The sequence below is a fragment of the Lynx canadensis genome, chromosome B3 (genome assembly GCF_007474595.2).
Source record: "Lynx canadensis isolate LIC74 chromosome B3, mLynCan4.pri.v2, whole genome shotgun sequence".
NCBI lineage: Eukaryota > Metazoa > Chordata > Mammalia > Carnivora > Felidae > Lynx > Lynx canadensis.
Genome location: NC_044308.2, coordinates 21003101 through 21022870, shown reverse-complemented (window position 1 = coordinate 21022870; position 19770 = coordinate 21003101). Strand labels below are relative to the sequence as shown.

Sequence of the window (19770 nt, the reverse complement as noted above, 5' to 3'; positions counted from 1 at the left end):
TAGAGTCCCCCTGTTCCACTTTTGTTGTTGTTACTTTTCTATTTCTTGTCCAGTTTTTTCTGTTTTACTTTTAAATAAACTGGGATTTATAAAAGAGTTGTATAAGAGTGCAGATAGTTAACATACACTGTTCACCTAACTTTTCCTAATGTTAACATCTTACATAACCTTGTTAAATTGAGCTAAATTAAAAAATTAGTATTGTTATTAACTAAATCGCAAGTTTTATTCACATTTCCATAGTCTTTCCACTGATGTCTGTTGCTTGTTCCAAGATGACGTCTGGGATACTGTATTGCATTTAGTCATTATGTCTCCTTAGTGTCTTTAATCTGACAGTTTCTCCATTTTTACTGATAGTTTGATGAATTCTTTTTGTTGGTGTATCGTTTTGAAATGTCTTCCCTCACCCCCTATTCTCCTTCCTTACTTTCTGGCATTCTGGAATTACCAAAGACTCCCAACTCCTCTTTTTGTTTTCTCTGCCCTGGCCCTGGAATTAGCTGTTTTTGCAAGGAGCTCTAGTTCCTTCTGTTGGAGAATGGTCTTAAATACCAAGATCTGTGTGCTGAATATGCTTTTAGGCCTGGAGGGGACAGAGTAGAAAATATGCAAGTGTACTAGTAACCCAAGTATATACCCATCTCTTTATGTCTGCATCCATCTGTGTATATGTGAAAGTTCTCACTTAAGTAACCATGTCTAGCACAGGGGAAGGCAGACTTTCTGTAAAGTATCAGACAATAAATGTTTTCAACTTTGCAGGCCATAAATTCTCTTTTGCAAGCACCCAGCGCTGCCTTTGTCCAATGAAAGGAGTCATAGATAATACACAAACAAATAAGCATGGATATGTGTCAGTAAAGTGTTACTTACAAAAACCAGGTCTGGACACATTAAGTGTATTCTCTTTTTATCTTTGTCTCATTCTCAACTGCATTCATGGACTTGACATTTTACATTTGTGCCATCAGTAAGAGAATCATGTTGCTAGAGAAGAAGGGCTGTTCTAGAACGTGTGCATCATAAATACAATTGACTGATGGTACTAATGGAGTTGCCATGTCCTGTCCAACAAGACCTCCCATCTCTTTCTGTCCAATATTACATTCTCTGCCCTTCTCAGAAACCTAAAATCTTGTGGCATAGCTATTTTTTAAGTAAACTTTTGAATATAACATTCATAAGAAATATATATGAATCTTTAGCGTTACAAATGAATGAATTTTTGTAGCACTGTTTGAAGTCTTTGGGCAAGTGAGTTAGCTAGTTAAGAAGAGTGGCACAGGGGTGCCTGGGTGGCTCAGTTGGTTGAGTGTCTGACTTCGGCTCAAGTCATGACCTTGCAGTTCGTGAGTTCAAGCCCCGTGTCGGGCTCTGTGCTGACAGCTCAGAGCCTGGAGCCTGCTTCTGATTCTGTGTCTCCCTCTCTCACTACCCCTCTCCCACTCTCTCTGTCTCTTTCAAAAATAAATAAACATTAAAAAAAAAAAAAAAAGAAGAAGAGTGGCACAGCATGAAGTGATTGATGTAGGTTATACTTTGTGAGCCACTAGTCTTACTTTGAAGAAGTCAGTGTTATAGGAGTAACATCTAACTCTGAGAACTGAGAACTGTGAATAATTAATGCAGGGTTGTTTTTTGTTTTGTTTTGTTTTTCAAGTTAAGGGTTCTCTATAATTGGTAACAAAGATTTCTTGGTGGGAAGAAAGGTTGAGTATTCACTAGTTCACATTCTGTTATTGGAAAGCATTGGGTTCAAGGAGCTATGGAAGATTTAAATTGTATGTATTTGAACTATTTAATGAGTTTCAGTGTATATTTTTGTCTTTTCAAATTTTTTTTCTCATTAGAATCCAGTTAAGAGTAGTACTTTGAATCTTTAGTTCTGTTTTTATGCTTCCTGTATTTAGATACAGTACATTTCATTTTATGTAAGCATAGAGAAATAAGTACTGAAAATTTTCTTCTTACTAGTTTAGAAAAAAATTTTTTTTAGAGAGAGCACAAGTGAGCAGCGAGAGGGACACACGCACACACAGAGGGAGGGAGGGAGGGAGGGAGGGAGGGAGAGAGAGAGAGAGAGAGAGAGAGAGAGAATATGAGAATATCTTAAGCAGGCTCCATGCTCAATGCAGAGCCCAACACGGGGCTGGATCTCATGACTGAGATCATGCCTTGTCCTAGGCATTTGTCTAGGAACTGAAATTTCAGCATTGAAGAAAAATCAGTCCATCTTCTGGACTCTTCATGAGTCCATCTCATGAAGTATATGATCCTGAGGGTGGGACAGGCAGTGATTTTGATATATATATATATATATATATATATATATATATATATACACACACACATACATACATACATATATACACACACATATATATAAACAGTGGCTGTGTAAATGCTAAGAATTACAAGTGTATGATGCTAGGATAGAAGGATTTAATCTAGTCAGGGAGATTAAAACAAGGCGTGGGGGGGGGGGGGCATTCCTGAGAAAGTGATTAGGCTAAAGGAGAAGAAAAGAATATTCCAGGAAATGGGAACAAGACGTGCAAAGACTCCATGTGATGGAAGAAGTAGGATCCCTAGAAGGATTAAAAGGGCACTGTCGCATGATAGTGAGGACAGTGGTAGAGGGCGAGAGGCACAGGGCCTCACAGGCTATGTGAAGGAGGCTTGGTTTCAGGATGGACAACTACTCAAATGGTATAAGCTGAGAACTTGACATGAGTAAATTTCAATCAAATCCTCAAGTGAATGTTAGGTTGCTGTTCTTATAATAGGCCTATACTATGCATTTTTAAGTATAAAAGTTATTGCAATTCAAATTTACTATAACATTAGTTTTGTTGAGAGAAAGATCGTTTTGAGACTATAGTTGCATTCTTGAATTGGTAAGTGTTTGGGGCCTGTCCGCAAACAGGTTCTACCACCACTGTTAAGGTTTTCATAATGATAGTGTAGGTGAAGTAGATCAGTACCCTCACTTGTCTACCATTGACTCTGGAGGTGAATTGCTTAAAGGTGTCCTTGGGTCTATTTATTAGATCTTGAAATCAAGGTTTATTTTAATGATGACCACACTTTAAATTCCTGTCAAAGCACATTATAATTTTGTTTTGACCTCTTATGTTTCTTTCTTTAATCTTCGCTTTTAACTCTAAAACTGTATTTTAAAGTTTTATTGCCGGGTAAGTTCAAATTTGGGTGCAGAGAGAAACTCACTTTAGCTTTGTGGAATATACCTTATTTAAAAAAAAATTTTTTAATTCAATTTATTTAAAAAACGAAAAACTGTTCTCACCCATTTCTCCCATCCTCCACCTCTGGCAAACTAATTCTTCCCTGTACCTAAGACCTCTTGGATTGTTCTTGTTTGTTTGTTTGTTTGTTTGTTTGTTTGTTTGTTTTTTAGATTCCATATATAAGACAGATTATGCAATATTTGTCTTTGACTTATTTCTCTTAGCATAATGCCCCCAAGGTGCAAGCATGTTGTTGCAAATGGCAAGATTTCATTTTCTTTTTTGACTGAATAATAATCCTGTGTGTGTATGTGTCTGTGTGTGTGTGTATCACATCTTCTGTATCCATTTGTCCATTGATGGACACTTACATTGTTTCCATATTTTGGCTATTGTAAATAATGCTGCATCTACATGTGGGTGCAAATATCTTTTCAAGTTATGTTTTCATTTTCTCTGGATGAATACACAAAGGTGGAACTGCTGGATCATAGGGTAGTTCTATTTTTAATTTTTGAGGAACCTTTATACTGTTTTCCACAGTATCTGCACCAGTTTACGTTCTCACCAGTAGTGTACAAGGATTACCTTTTCTCTACATCCTCGCCAACACTTGTTATTTCTAATCTCTTTGATAATAGCCATTTCAACAGGTGCGAGGTGGTACCTCATTGTTCTTTTGATTTGCACTTCCCTGATGATTAATGATGTAGAGCATCTTTTCATTTTCGTGTTGGCTTTCTGTATGTCTTTGGAGAAATATTTATTCAGATCTTCTGCCCATTTTTTAAATCAGGTTTGGTTTTGTTTTGCTGTTGAATTATATGAGTTCTTTATGTATTTTGGGTGTTAGCCTCATATATATAATTTGAAGGTATTTTCTTTCATTCATAGGCTGCCTTTTATTCTGTTGATAGTTTCTTTTGCTGTGCAGAAGCTTTTTAGTTTGATGTAGTCCTACTTGTTTGTTTTTGCTTTTTGTTGCCCTTTTGGTGTCAGATTAAAAAAATTATCACCAAGGCCTATGTTAAAGAGATTACAGCCTATGTTTTCTTCTAGGAGTTTTATCGTTTCAGGTCTTATATTCAAGTCTTTTTTTTTTTTAATTTATTGTCAAATTGGCTTCCATACAACATCCAGTGCTCATCCCAACAAGTGCCCTCCTCAATGCCCATCACCCACTTTTCCCTCTCCCCCACCTCCCATCAACCCTCAGTTTGTTCTCTGTATTTAAGAGTCTCTTAGAGTTTGCCTCCCTCCCTCCCTCTGTGTAACTTTTTATTCCCCTTCCCTTCCCCCATGGTTTTCTGTTAAGTTTCTCAAGATCCACATATGAGTGAAAACATATGGTATCTGTCTTTCTCTGTCAAGTCTTTAATCCATTTTAGGTTAATTTTTGTGTATGATGTAAGATAGTGGTTCAGTTTCATTCCCTTGTATGTCATTATCTAATTTTTTTTTTTAATTTTTAATGTTTATTTATTTTTGAGAGACAGAGACAGCATGAGTGGGGGAGGGGCAGAGAGAGAAGGAGACATAGAACATGAAGCAGGCTCCAGGCTCTGAGCTGTGAGTACAGAGCCCAACATGGGGCTCGAACTCACGAACTGTGAGATCATGACCTGAGCCAAAGTCAGACCCTTAACCAACTGAGCCACCCAGGCGCCCCTAATTTTCTTTCTTTTTAAAATTTTTTTGTTTTAGAACAGGTGAGTGTGGAAGAGGGGCAGAGGGAGTGAGTATCTTAAGCAGCTTCACACTCAGTGTGGAGCCCGATGTGGGGCTTGATCCCACGACCCTGGGATTGTGACCTGAGCCAAAATCAAGAGTCAGACGCTCAACTGACTGAGCCATCCAGGTGACCTGGCTATCTAATTTTCTAAACACCATTTACGAAAGAGACTGTGCTTTCCCCAGTATATATTCTTGGCTCCTTTGTTATAAATTAATTGATAACGTATGCGTGGGTTTATTTCTGGGTTGGCTATTCTGTTCCATTGATTTATGTGTCTGTTTACCAGTGCCGTATTACTTTAATTACTATAGGTTTGTAATATAGGTTGACATCAGGGAGCATCACACCTTCAGCTTTGTGCTTTTACAGGATTGCTTTGGCTTTTTGGGGTCTTTAATGGCTCCATACAGATTTTAAGATTGCTTGTTCTGTTTCCGTGATAAATGCCACTGGAATTTTGATAGAGATTGCATTGAATTTGTATATTTCTTTGGGTAGACTGGACCTTTTAAAAATATTAATTCTTCCAATCGTGGACGTGAGATATCTTTCCATTTATTTGTGTCATTTTCAGTTTTTTTTCCATTAATATCTTATAGTCTTCAATATACAAATTTTTTACTTCTTTGGTTACATTTATTCCTGGGTATTTTATTCTTTATGATGTAATTGTAAATAAGATTGTTTCCTTAATTTCTCTGATAGTTCATTATTAATATATGGAAATATAACAGGTTTTTGTGTATTGATTTTGGATCCCACAACCTTACTGAATTCATTTATTACAGTTAGCAGTTTTCTGATGAAATCTTTAAGGTGTTCTTCTGTACATATGTATATATATCACGTCATCTGCAAAGAGTGACACTTTTACTTCATTTTCAGTTTAGATGACTTTTTTTTTCCTTACCTAGTTTCTGTGGCTTGGAGTTCCAGTACTACATTGAATAAAAAAGGCAAGAGTGTGCATCCTTGTTTTGTTACTGATTTTAGAGGAAAAGCTTTCAGTTTTTCACTATTGAGTATGATGTTAGCTGTGGGCTTGTCATATATGGCCTTTATTATGTAAAGGTATGTTTGCCTCTGTATCTGCTTTGTTGAGAGTTTTTATTGTAAATGGATGTTGAACTTTGTCAGATTCTTTTCCTGCATCTATTGAGATAATTACACGATTTTTATCCTTCGGTTTGTTAATGTGTATCACATTGACTGATTTGCAGGTGTTAAACCATCCTTGGATCCCTAGAATAAATCCCACTTGATCATGGTATATGGTTCTTTTAATGTACTATTGTTGAATTTTTCAGTTTGCACGTATTTTGTTGAGGATTTTACATATGTGCTCATCAGGGATATTAACCTATAATTTTCTTTTCTTGTGGCATTCTCGTCTCATTTTGGTAATTGATCCAATTTATTGGCAGTAATAGAGTCCCCAGCTATTACTATATTGCTGTCTTATTTTTCCCCTATAGGTCTGTTAATATTTTCTTTATATATTTCGGTGCTCCTATGTTGGATGCATGAGTATTTATAAATATTATATCTTCTGATGGACCTTTTTATCATTGTGTAAAACTCTTATTTGTCTGTTATCACAGTGTGTTTTAAAGTCTGTTTTGCCTGAGATAAGTAGAGCTACCCCACCTTTGGTTTACATTTGTATGGAAAATCCCTTGTTCCATCCTTCTTTTTCAGTCTGTGAGTCTATGATAGTTAGTGTATAGATGGTTCTTGGTTTTTTTTTTATCCATTCATCCACTCTATATCTTTTGATTGGAGCATTTAGCCCATTTACATTTAAAGTAATTACAGAGAGGTATATGTTTATTGCCATTTTGTTAAATTGTTTTCTGGCAGTTTTCATAAGTTCCTCTCTGTTTCTTTCTTCTCTTGCTCTTTTCCTTTGTGGTTTGATGACTTTCTTTAATGGTAAGCTTATATTCCTTTCTCTGTATCTTTTGTGTATTTACTATAGGTTTTTGATTAGTGGTTACCATGAGGCTTGCATATAATAACTTCTGTCTATAAACAGTCTGTTTTAAGTTGATAACAACTTAAGTCTGATCCCATTGTAGAGCTCAACATTATTACTGTTCCCACCCACATTTTGTTTTCGAAGTCACGTTTTACATTTCTTTATCTTCTGTATCCCATAACTAAATATTGCAGTTTTAGTTCCTTTTATTACTTTTGTCTTTTAACCTTCTTAGTAGCTTTAGAAGTAATTAATCCACTACCAAAAAGGAAATAACTAATCCCCTACCTTTACTATGTGTTTATTTTTTCAGTGAGATGTATTCTTTCATATGTGTTCTTGTTATTAATTAGTGCCCTTTTCAGCTTAAAGAAGTCCCTTTAACATTTCTTGTAAAGCCAGTTTAGTGATGATAAACTTCTTTAGCTTTTGTTTGTCTGGAAAATTTTTTATCCACTGCTAAACAGTAACTTTGCTGTGTAGAGTATTCTAAGTCAAAAGAATTTTCAGCACTTTGAATATATGGTGTCCTCTCTTCTGGCCTGTGCAGTTTCTGCTGAAAGGTCTGATGGCCTTATGGGGTTTCCCTTGTAATAGCAAATTGTTTTCTCTTGTCAGAGAGAGAGAGTCAGAGACAGAGAGGGAGACAGAGGATGCAAAGCAGGCTCTGCGCTGACAGCTTAGAGCCTGATGCAGGGCTTGAACTCAGGAACTGTGAGATCATGACCTGAGCCAAAGTCAGATGCTCAGCCAACTGAGCCACCCCTTCCCTTGTTGCTTTTAATATTCTATACTTGTTTTTATCTTTTGACATTGTAATTGTAATGTGTCTTGGCGTGGGTCTCTTTGGGTTTCTCTCTTTTTTTTTTTTTAAATATAATTTATTGTCAAATTGGCTAACATACAGTGTGTAAAGTGTGCTCTTGGTGTTGGGGGTAGATTTCCGTGGTTCATTGCTTACATACAACACCCAGTGCTCATCCCAACAAGTGCCCTCCTCGATGCCCATCACCCATTTGCCCCTCTCCCCACCCCCCATCCACCCTCAGTTTGTTCTCTGTATTTAAGAGTCTCTTATGGTTTTCCTCCCTCTCTCTCTGTTTGTAACTATTTTTTCCCCTTCCCTTCCCCCATGGTCTTCTGTTAAGTTTCTCAAGATCTGCATATGAGTGAAAACATATGATATCTCTCCTTCTCTGACTGACTTATTTCACTCAGCATAATGCCTTTCAGTTCCATCCACATTGCTGCAAATGGCATGATTTCATTCTTTCTCATTGCCAAGTAGTATTCCATCATATATATAAACCACATCTTTCAGCACAGAGCCCTTTGCAGGGCTTGAACTCCTGAACTGTAAGAGCATGACCTGAGCCTAAGAGCCACTCAGGCACCTTATAAACCACATCTTCTTTATCCATTCATCAGTTCATGGGTATTTAGGCTCTTTCCATAATTTGGCTATTGTTGAAAGCACTGCTATAAACATTGGGGTACATGTGCCCCTATGAATCAGCACTCCTGTATTCCTTGGATAAATTAATGGTGCAATTGCTGGGTCGTAGGATAGTTTTATTTTTAATTTTTTGAGGAACCTCCACACTGTTTTCCAGAGTGGCTGCACCAGTTTGCATTCCCACCAACAGTGCACAAGGGTTCCCATTTCTCCACATCCTCTTCAGCATCTGTTGGTTCCTGAGTTGTTGATATTAGCCACTCTGACGGTGTGAGGTGGTGTCTCAGTATGGTTTTGATTTCTGTTTCCCTGACGATAAGTGACATTGAGCATCTTTTCATGTGCCTGTTGGCCATCTGGATGTCTTCTTTGGAAAAGTGTCTATTCATGTCTTCTGCCGGTTTCTTCACTGGATTGTTTGTTTTTCAGGTATTAAGTTTGGTAAGTTCCTTATAGATTTTGGATACTAACACTTTATCTGAAATGTCATTTGCAAATATCTTTTCCCATTATGCCGGTTGCCTTTTGGTTTCGTTGATTGTTTCCTTTGCAGTGCAGAAAATTTTTATCTTGATGAGGTCCCAGTAGTTAATTTTTGCTTTTAATTATTTGGGTTCCTCTTATTGGGAACTTGCTGAGCTTCCTGGATGTGGATGTTCATTTTCTTTTCCGAGTTAGGGAAATTTTCAGCCATTATTTCTTCCAATAAAATTTCTGCCCCCTTTCTCTTCTTCTAGGAGCCCTGTGATGTAAATGCTAGCTATTTGATGTTATCCAGTAAGTCCTTTAAGCTGTCCTCACTTTTTCCATTCTTTTTTCTTTTTGCTATTCTGATTTGGGTGGGTTCTGCTGCCTTGCCTTTGAGTTGACTGATTTGTTCTTCTTTTTTATCTAGTCTCTTGTTGAACCCCTGGGGGTATTTTTGGTTCAGTTATTGTGTTCAACAGTTCTGTGACTTCTATTTGGTACTTACAACTTCCATCTTTTTGTTGAAGTTCTCATTGTGTTCGTGTGTTCTCCCCAGTTTGGTGAGCATCTTTATGACCATTACTTTGAACTCTTTATCAGGTAAATTACTTACCTCTATTTAACTAAGTTTTTTCTCTGAGATTTTATCTTGTTCTTTCATTTGGAATATTCCCCCGTTTCTTCATTTTTCCTCGACTCTCTGTGTTGGTTTCTATACAGTAGATGAAACAACTACGTCTCCCAGTCTTGAAGGAGGGTCCTTGTAGAGGAGGTGAACCTTATTGTTCTCCCCTACCCCAGTTCTTTGTTGTCTCTCAAACTGTCATGCTTGTCCAAACAGCCTATTATATTTTTAATAGCTTCCAGTAGTTTAGGATGTGCCAAACCTGTCAGTGTTCCAAAGGGGGGTTCTCAGCACCTAGATTCCGGCTGACTGGAAGCCAACCCTCTGGCATCAACTTTTTAAGATATGCAAATGTATATAGTCTTGTGGGACCACAAGTGTAAGCCCTGCTGGCCACCAGAGTCGGAAGATCTGCAGATGTTCCCTGAGTAGCAGTCACAAAAATCAGGGCTCTAGACAAGTGAATAAACAGTTTTCTGGATGACACTGGCAGGCTGAGGAAAGGCAGAGGGAGAACATCAAGATGGCCCCCACAAGGCTGCTTTCTTCGAGGGCAGTTCTGTAGACCACTAACTGTATGCCAACCTGAAACCTGCCCCTCAGGCCAAGGCTCTAGCACAAGCAGAGAGGTCTCCTTCATAGAAAGACTGAGGGTGTGTGCCTGTCTCCTGGCTGCACAGCGTCCTAGGGCTGGTAGCCTGCCAAAAGCCATCTCCAATTGCCACAGTTTCACGGGACCCAGGAATGTAAGCCCTCCCTGGCCACCAGAGCCAGGTGATCAAGGGATGTCCTCGGGCAGCAGCTGCAAAACCTGGGGCTCCAGACATAAAAACCAGGGCACCAGAGACATGTAAAGCTCCCCACTAGGAGACACTGATGCTGTGGAGTGCTGCAGAGGATGACCACAAAGACAGCGCCCACCCTCCGCAGTCGCTGTAAAGAATTACAGTCAGACCCTGGATGTGTCTGTAATTAGAAACCTGCCTCTCAGGCCGTAGTTGTGATGATTAGCTAACGGTCCTCCTTCACAGAAAGACTGTGCTTCTGGGTCTGTTGCCTCTTGCTATGCTCTGAGGGTGGCAGCTGTTCAAGAACTCTTTCTCTTGGTTACAGACCTGTGACTGTAAAAGACCCAAAAGTGCAAATCCCACTGGCTGCCAGAGCCACATGATGGAGACATGTCCACTGGCAGCAGTCAAAAATTAGGGCTCCAGGCAGGGGCATGTGCTCCTTTCTGGGTAACTTTGATCATTATAGTCCTGTGGGACCAAGAATGCAAGCTCCCCTGGCCTCCAGAGCCAGGTAGTCAAGAGGCATTCCCTAGTTGGCAGCCACAAAAATTGCGGCACCAGATGCATGTAAAAGCTCCCTTCTGGGAGATACTGGTGATGTGGAGCACAGCAAAGGGAGTGTGCAAAAACGGTGCCCACGGGGAGAATGTTCCAGCAGGCTCCTAGATAAGCATGTTAGAGTAGATGCCTGCCCTTCGGGCCAACGCTTTAATATAAGCAGGTGATCCTCCTTTACTTTAAGTCTGGGTACCATTGGCTGCCTCTGACCTGGGCCCTCGGGTGGGTGAGTCTTAAGTGTCTGAGCCTTTTAAGGGCAGTTTCTCAGATCTCTATGGTCTTAAGGGTCTTATTGGGACACAAGCCTCATTGGTTTTCAGAGTTTCTTGTTTTGGGGTCTTGTCTCTTTAAGGATTGCCTTAAAACTTGGGATGCCTGATGTGTAACATTTGAACTCTTTACTCTTCAGGGAGAGCCTCTGGGTTTTGAGTTCCATCCTCATCATGGGTCACCATGCAGGGATTCCCCACCCTCTCTTACCTGCTTCGATATGGTTTCGTTCTCATTTGCCCAATGTATAGCCATCACTCAGCCTTCAGGTGTTGTTGGGTTTTTAAAAAATATTTTAAAATGTTTATTAATTTTTGAGAGTGTGTGCATGTGAGCAGGGGTAGGGCAGAGAGACAGGAAGACAGAGGATACCAAGCAGGCTCTGCACTGACAGCAGAGAACCCATTGTGGGCTTGAACTCCTGAACCATGAGATGGTGACCTGAGCCAAAGTTGGACGTTTAACCACCTGAACCACCCAGGTGCCCTGCCTTTACTTTTTTGTTTTTTTGTTTTTAACAGGAAATTATCTACATGTAGCTATAAACTCTGTTCGTGAGAGGAGGTGAGTTCAGGATCTTCCTACCTTGCCATCCTGAACCCTATTTACCAATAATAGATTACATTATTAATTTTTGGGGTAAACCCAAAGTCTGTTTCTCATCCCTTAGGAAAGGAGTCAAAGACATTGGTTTGGGATGTAAAATCACATGTTAATAAAACACAAATATTCCATCCAGTAATACTCTGAAGGAGTATAGTTTATTTCTTCTCCAGAATGCCTTTCAGTAAATGATAGTGGAAGGCAGTATCACATAGTATTAAAGAATGCAGGCTCAGTTTCAGCTTTTCTGGTTGAACCATCTCAGACCCCTAAGCTCTTTGTGCCTCAATTTCTGTACTTATAAATGGGGGGCAGTCTCTTGCTGTTACTGGTACTGTTGTGAGGATGGAAACACCCATGGTGCCTGGCACCTGTAAGCGTCCCTTCTTACTGTCATCATCTGGAAGTAGTCCTTGTAGGCCACACAGTGACTAGACATTTTATGGTATAGTTGTAGCTCACACAGTATTTTTTTTTTTTAAAGGAGAAATTGTCGTAAATGAAGTCAACTTTGTGAGAAAATGTATTGCAACAGACACAAGTCAGTACGATCTGTGGGGAAAGCTGATCTGCAGTAACTTCAAAATTTCCTTTATTACGGATGACCCAATGCCATCATTACAGGTGTGTTTCATTTGTGTGTTAATTGTATCAAGGATTTGACTCTAAGGAGTACATATAATTCCATGAAACACAGGTGTGGAAAACTATAATAAAATCATTAAGGGATTAACAGTGTTGAGAATTTATTATATTAAAATTCAAAATAAAGTTTAAGAAGAATGTTGAGACTTGAGGAACAGAATTAGTGAGATGTGAGTCACCTTGGTTTTTATCCCCTGTGATTATTGCTTATGTATCCCTTTCAATAAGGGAGTTCTTATTTTCTTTCTTCCACATCTTAAACTGCTTTTAAAAATAAGATGTCCATTTTTTACTAGTCATAAAGAAAAAAGTTTATTTAGCAAAAAACTGTGTAAGTGCAACACATTTTATAGATTTCATAGTATTTTTAACTAATTCCTTTTCTGAAACATCAAATTCTAGTTTGAAATTTCAAAATTTCTAGTACAGTTAGAATGAAGAAAAATATGAGTAAATTTTTTCCTTAATCACCCTCTTGCCATTTTATGGTCTCACTGGAAAACAGTAGTTCCATATAATTTCGGTTTTTAAAAGTTCAGATGTTCATTTGATTAACTTTAAAATTCTGGACTTTTCCTCAGCTTTTCTATTTTGATGTGTAAAGTGTTAAATACTTTTAACCCCTGGATTTTTATTTATAATAGTAATTATTCTCTATTCAAATATTTGGATTATTAATTATAAACTTTTGACTGAAGTCTTACTCGAGGTAAGTATATTTCATACAGTCATTCATTAATCAAAATATTTACTAGATATTTGTGTGTTTATTGCAAGATTTTGTAGGTATTTTTAGACTAAAGGCATTTACAGATACCTAGTATGTAGATACACTTGCTTATTTGGCTGTAGACTAGGTTTTCCCCTTTGTTTTTAGCTTCATTTTTATCTCTGGCCCAGACTTCACTGTAAATGAGATGCATATACTTGAAATAGCATACATCTGATACCACTAATAGCCAAATAAGCCAGTGCTCTACTGTCAGCAGGTTAATAGTGTCAACTATGTTCAGAATTTTAAAATGAGTATAAAACATTTGTTCACAGGTTTTAAAAAAAAAAAGCTATAATTTGCCTAAAGATTATTTCCAGTAGAATTACTGCTCTCAAAAGAGTTACTTTCTTTTTTTTTTTTTTAATGTTTATTATTTTTGAGAGAGAGAGAGAGAGAGAGAGACAGAGTGTGAGCAGGGGAGGGGCAGAGAAAGAGAGGGAGAGCAGTCAGCACAGAGCCCAGTGCGGGGCTTGAACTCACAAACCATGAGATCATGACCTGAGCTGAAGTTGGACACTTAGCTGATTGAGCCATCCAGGCACTCCAAAAAGAGTTACTTTCTAAAGAGTGATTTTATGAAATCTCCTTTGTAAAATCAAAATCTGATGACTTAAGAGTCCCTTTTTCTTTAATATTTAATGACAGTTTAACCAGAACTAGACGTGTAAATGGTTGCCTATGAAGTGATTGACAATATTATGTATCTGAGGTATTATAATGATATTGTATTGTAGTGTACAGTTTAACCTCATATATAAAAGTTTGAAGAGAAAGGTGGAGAGAACATGAACACAACATGCGTTTCTTTCTTTTTACGACTGAAGTGTGTTCTAAGATACTCTATCGATAATTAGAATTGTCATAGTGCTGCAAGCAAAAGCTTTTTATTCTTTTTAGGGATAGACATCACAGTTTCTCATCACATTTGAAAGTAAGGCTCTTATTACTATTTGAGGTTATTGGGAAAAGACTTAACATGAACATAATTTTTTATTTCAGAAATTCCATTACAGAAATCTTCTTCTTGGTGAGCATGATGTCCCTTTAACATGTATTGAGCAAATTGTCACAGGTATGTAGTCTTTACTCAGTCCATGAAAACTGATTCTTCTTAAGTATTGCTTAAAGAATCAGATACTTGGGTTGGAATTTATTTCTATAGGTTTACTTCCCCCTCCCCTTTTTCTTCAGTTCTAAGAACATTAATGAAAGAGAGAGAAGTCAATAAATTATTATATATTTTTTAACATTTATTTATTTTTGAGAGAGCGCTAGCAGGGGAGGGGCAGAGAGAGAGAGGGAGACACAGTATCTGAAGCAGGCTCCACTCTCTGAGCTGTCAGCACAGCTGACACACTCACGAACCGTGAGATCATGACCTGAGCCAAGGTCAGACACTTAACCCACTGAGCCACCCAGGCACCCCATATTTTTAAGTGGAAATATAGCATATATAGCTTTTTATGTTTTCTGAATATTTGCCCTCTCTTTAATTAAAATTTTAAGCATTAAATGTGTCTTAAGTGGTTTGTGCAAAGATCATTTAAAATCTAGTCAAAAGCAAAGTTAACACCAATCTCCCAAAGCTCTAGAAGTTGTAGACAGATATGACAGATTCCAGAGAAGCCGTGCTCAAATGGTGGGTAACTTAATTATTTTCAGTAATAATTTGTTCAAGTGTATGAAAGACTGGGTAACAAGAAAGAATTTTTATACATTTTTTCTTTATTTTTTCATTTTTAGTAAATGACCACAAGAGGAAGCAGAAAGTCCTAGGTCCCAACCAGAAACTGAAATTTAATCCAACAGAGTTAATTATTTACTGTAAAGATTTCAGAATTGTCAGATTTCGCTTTGATGAATCGGGTCCTGAAAGTGCCAAAAAGGTAATATTAAGCTTTATCAAGTTCTGTGTTTCACACTGTATTTACCAATATCAGTTCTGTATGGAAATTCTCTTTTCTCAGTTGCTCAGACTTTTTTTTAGGGGAAGTTATCAGATATCTCCTTAAGTAAAGTCAAAACCAAGAATGTTAATAGAACTATTTCCTTGGACTAATTTATGAGTGTTTTAGTATTCTGTATAGTTGTGGGGTTTTTTTGTCATCAGCTCCTAATATACCAAAAACTATGATATGAAAATTAGTGTATCTTTTGCATTAAGACCAGTACCAGCTGGTTTCTTTCTTGGTTAGAACTTGAGAAAATACCTCAGAACTTTATCAGTGAACTAAAGGCTAGACTTAAGTTACCTAAGGGTTAAGTAAATATATAGTTATGGGAGAGACCTAATAATTATTAGTGCTTTAAAGAAATCATAGTGAATTAATTTGAGTGCTATTCACAGGAACAGCTAAAAACTAGGGACTTTTTCATTGGCTTTGTTTTTCTCTTGCCTTCTGGGGAATGTTTATTGCCTACTCATGGAATAAGGTTCATGACAGAAATTCCTACTTCCTTCATCCCACATTTGGCTTTGGCCAACAAGTGAAGCTGGTGGGGACCTAATGCCCTACCAGCCCATCTATATGGTGCAGCAAATGCAGAGAATAATAACAGAATTTTCAGGAGAAGCCTGCTCCTACACATTGGGAATAAAGGAACAGTTTTCTTAGTGAAGTGGAACCTTCTTGCAAAATGAGACAGCTTTTACACCACAAAAAAATGGGTGCATTTGTTTTCCATGGTTAGTAGACTTACCGCAGTGAATTTTCTGATGATTTCAAAATGAGGCTGTCAAAAATTCTCAAGGCAGCTGTCTTCATACACTTTGGTGGTTTCTTCACAGGAAGGCAAGCATAATAAGATAAATGTCTGAAAGTGCTGGACCACTGGGACTAGATAATCGAGCAGGGTGATGGTGGACTCTGTGGCTAAAAGTTTTCAGAGGGAGTCTGTGAAACCATATTCCAGCATGCTGCATTTTTGAAAAGTCAACTAGATTGCCTTTTTTTTTTAAATGTTTGTTTTATTTTTGAGAGAGCATGAGCAGGGGAAGGGCAGCGAGACGGAGAGAGAGAATCCTAAGCAGGCTCTGTGCTGACTGCGCAGAGCCTAACGCAAGGCCCAATCCCACAAACCATGAGATCATGACCTGTGCCGAAATCAAGGGTCGGATGCACAACTGACTGAGCCACCCAGGTGCCCCTAGATAGCTTTTTTTTTTTTTTTTAATTTTTTTAATGTTTATTTCTGAGACAGAGACAGATCATGGATGGGGGAGGGGCAGAGAAAGAGGGAGACACAGAAACAGAGGCAGGCTCTGAGCTGTCAGCACAGAGCCCAACGAGGGGCTTGAACTCACAAACCGTGAGATCATGACCTGAGCCGAAGTCAGTCGCTCAACTGACTGAGCCACCCAGGTTCCCCAGCCCCTAGATAGCTTTTAAAACCCCTTTCAGCTGTTCATTTCTGCAGGTTGTGATTTTGGCATTTTACTAATTTGAGATGCCCACTCATATATAGAAAGACTTCAGGCGTAATTAGGCAATAGACTGTATATAAAACATTTTAGCTGAGTTACTTTCTTGAGCTTAAATATATATGTGTAATTTAATCAAAGCATCAAGAATCTGCTTATGCAAACCTTAACTTCAGGATGTATAGCATTTCAAGAATAGGGACACCATAGAACTTAGGAGATTTAGTTAGGACAGGATTTTTTTTTTTTTAAGAAATTGATACAGTGGCCCAATATTCTTTCAGAAAGTTTCCTTTTCTCCCACTCTCAACTGTATTTTTCAGTTGACTCTATTTCAGTAATTGGAAATCATAATTATTTGGCTTTATTCTTGAGCCTTCTAGTATATACTTGCTGGTCATTTTTGATGTGTGAGGCAGAGTGCTTAGTTGAGAAGATAGAGTGTGAACAGCTGAAAATTAAATAGTGGTACGAAGTAGTGACATAAAAGATGTTTCCACATAAGTGAGTAGTTGCCAAATGAATGAAACAGATGAGTGTTCTGGAAATTCAGGATATCCCTTGTGCTGCTGGTAAGTGATGGAGGGGGCCGCATTGAACGGTCTACAAAAACAGCCTAGTCCAACTGTTTATGCCTTTTCCCAAGACCAAGTTTCTGGCAAAAATCCTTTTCCCCACTATCTTAAAATATTAAAAGGATGTAACCTCAGGCCTGAAGGAAATGCTCTTTTTGTCTTTTGTACAGTCATGTTGGGGGGAAGGGAGGCACAGGAAAAAAATTAGAGGCAGTAGGAATGAATATAAATAAAGAATTTTTTCCCTAATTTACACATTTTCAAACACAGAGAGGTTAAGGCGTGTGCTGTTAAAGCTTACTGGCTTCATGAGTTAAAAATGAGAATTCTAGCATAATTCTTTTATTTGAAGTGAACAAGTTTTCATCTAAAATTAGGTAACACTTGGAAAGTTACAGCTTGACTATATCTCCCAGAAACTTTGCTAAATTTTCTCTGGAAATGCTCTGATTTTTTAAGTTGTTTTAGGATGCACGTTTTAAAATGCACTGTTTCAAGATGCATGTTCAGAGTTCTTTGGTGGGTAAACCACTGATTAGCTTTGAAATACTAAAAGCATTTATATTTCTGTTTGAAATACAAGATCTCAGAATGCTAAATTGGTTCACATTTTGTTAAATGTTGCTCTATAGCCTTCTGGTAGTCTAGTTACTGTTGCCTAAATTATGTTATGACAAAATTAGATGACATTGTGCTACTGCATCCATTAGCATTCTTCATTATCCTTGGTCTGTCACAGGTAAATAAGGATATTTGGGACAGATCTGTATAAAGAAAAAAGGAATTTGATAATGTAGAATTTGGACACCTAGCCTCAAAGCAACTTGAAATCACCATTTCCTTTTGTAGAACCTCTGCTCAAAACTGAGGGACAAAAAATATATCTTTTTCAATGATTTATCACTTATAAAATATATATATATATATATATATATATATATATATATATATATATATATATATATATATATAAAGATGGCAAGTGAAATATTTGTCCTTTGTCTCCACTTTATTCTCAGAATACTTGGTGGTGAACTACTTGTTCAGGCATACTTTCTAGAAGTGAAAATTCAACCCATCTATAGATTTAAACAATAAGTTGGCCTTTCCTGAACTTTTTTTTTTTTTTTTTTTCCTTGAATATGAGACTTAACTCCTTGGTGGCTTTTAGACCACAAAAATACAGGAAACCAGTTTTGTGTGCCAGCGTGCTAGAACTTGATAAGGTTTGAGCTTCCCTAGGGCTGCACCCCCGACTGGTCTTAGAGGAGAAGCCAGCTGTGGGTGCTTCTGGCTTCTGTCCACAAGAATCAGTCTTGGTCCAAAAATCACTTTAGAAGTAGTTTACTTTTTTCCTCCAATAAAATTTACCATAATGCACTGTCTTTAATACCAAGATACTCTCATTCTTTGTAATAACCAGTGCAAATGAACTATTTTCAGGAGCAGTTTTTATTTTTTTTTATTTTTTTTATTTTTTTTTTTTCAACGTTTATTTATTCTTGGGACAGAGAGAGACAGAGCATGAACGGGGGAGGGGCAGAGAGAGAGGGAGACACAGAATCGGAAACAGGCTCCAGGCTCTGAGCCATCAGCCCAGAGCCTGACGCGGGGCTTGAACTCACGGACCGCGAGATCGTGACCTGGCTGAAGTCGGACGCTCAACCGACTGCGCCACCCAGGCGCCCCTGGGAGCAGTTTTTAAAGATGTAGAGATTTTCTAAAAATTTTTAATGCTTATGGAGTACATTACAAAATTAGAATAATTTTACATGAAAATGAGACCTACTTTTTTAAGTCTTTGAAACTCTCAGTGACAGAAGCTAGGAATGTGGACATAAGCTTTTTAAAGAGCGTGTATGAAAACGCTTGAGGGAGAGGAATGTTGGCTTTATTTCTCTTCTCAAAGTGTCCTACATAACAGCATGAATGTAACCCAGATAACGCAGGTGGTATGTGCCTATATCTGGGTTCTCAAAAATGACCCTCACTTAGGTTACATAGAAATACATTTTGCATCTTTTAATGACACTGCTGAGCACAAGCTTTAGTTCAAGTTGTGCCCCCTCCCTGCCAAAATCCGGCATTGTGCAGGTGATTAAACAATATCAGTTTCACAAGATTGTTCATAGTCTTCTTTAAGTGAAGATGCTATCACACATACCCATTTGCTTTCCTAACCTTAAAAATGTGACGTTGTGTTATTCTTAAGGGCTTTTTAGAATTGGGCTGTGTTGGGTTTTGCCTAGCAGATAGGCTTTGTTTGTTTTTGCTTTGTGACCATAAACAGCGTATTCCATAATCAGTGATCTGTGAATTTCTTTTGTGTAAACAAGGCCTGTGGCTGCTTTCTAAATGTCTTAGAGAATATGATATGATCGTTTCATTGGCTTAGAGCACTTTTCCTTACTATGTTGTAAGTAATTTTGTCCACTAGTATTTTTAGTGCAGCTGCTGTTATGCTCAAAGCAACCTCAGAAAGCTACTAAAGAGAACAAAAATGCTTAGAAGTCTTTAGGTCTTCGCTCAGCTCTGTGCAGAGAGGTCTTTCCTGGTCTCCTCTAAATTATTAACCTATTTCCTTCTCGCCTCACCATAACATTTCATATCCCTTCCCTG

At 37.9% G+C, this 19770-nt stretch overlaps 1 protein-coding gene across 4 annotated transcripts in view; it reads left to right on the top strand.

Moving 5' to 3' along the window:
• Positions 1–19770, top strand: part of MTMR10 (myotubularin related protein 10) — a 55229-nt gene that overhangs the window by 8894 nt on the left and 26565 nt on the right. For 2 of the 4 annotated variants that reach the window (XM_030317545.1, XM_030317546.1), the window contains 3 exons: positions 12220–12359; positions 14155–14227; positions 14899–15041. The exons of 1 other annotated variant lie outside the window; for it this stretch is intronic. In XM_030317545.1, the coding sequence (XP_030173405.1) occupies positions 12220–12359; positions 14155–14227; positions 14899–15041 (356 nt within the window). Of the gene's footprint in view, positions 1–11653; positions 11697–12219; positions 12360–14154; positions 14228–14898; positions 15042–19770 lie in introns of all 4 variants that reach the window. One more of the 4 variants, XM_030317547.1, reaches the window with a different exon arrangement.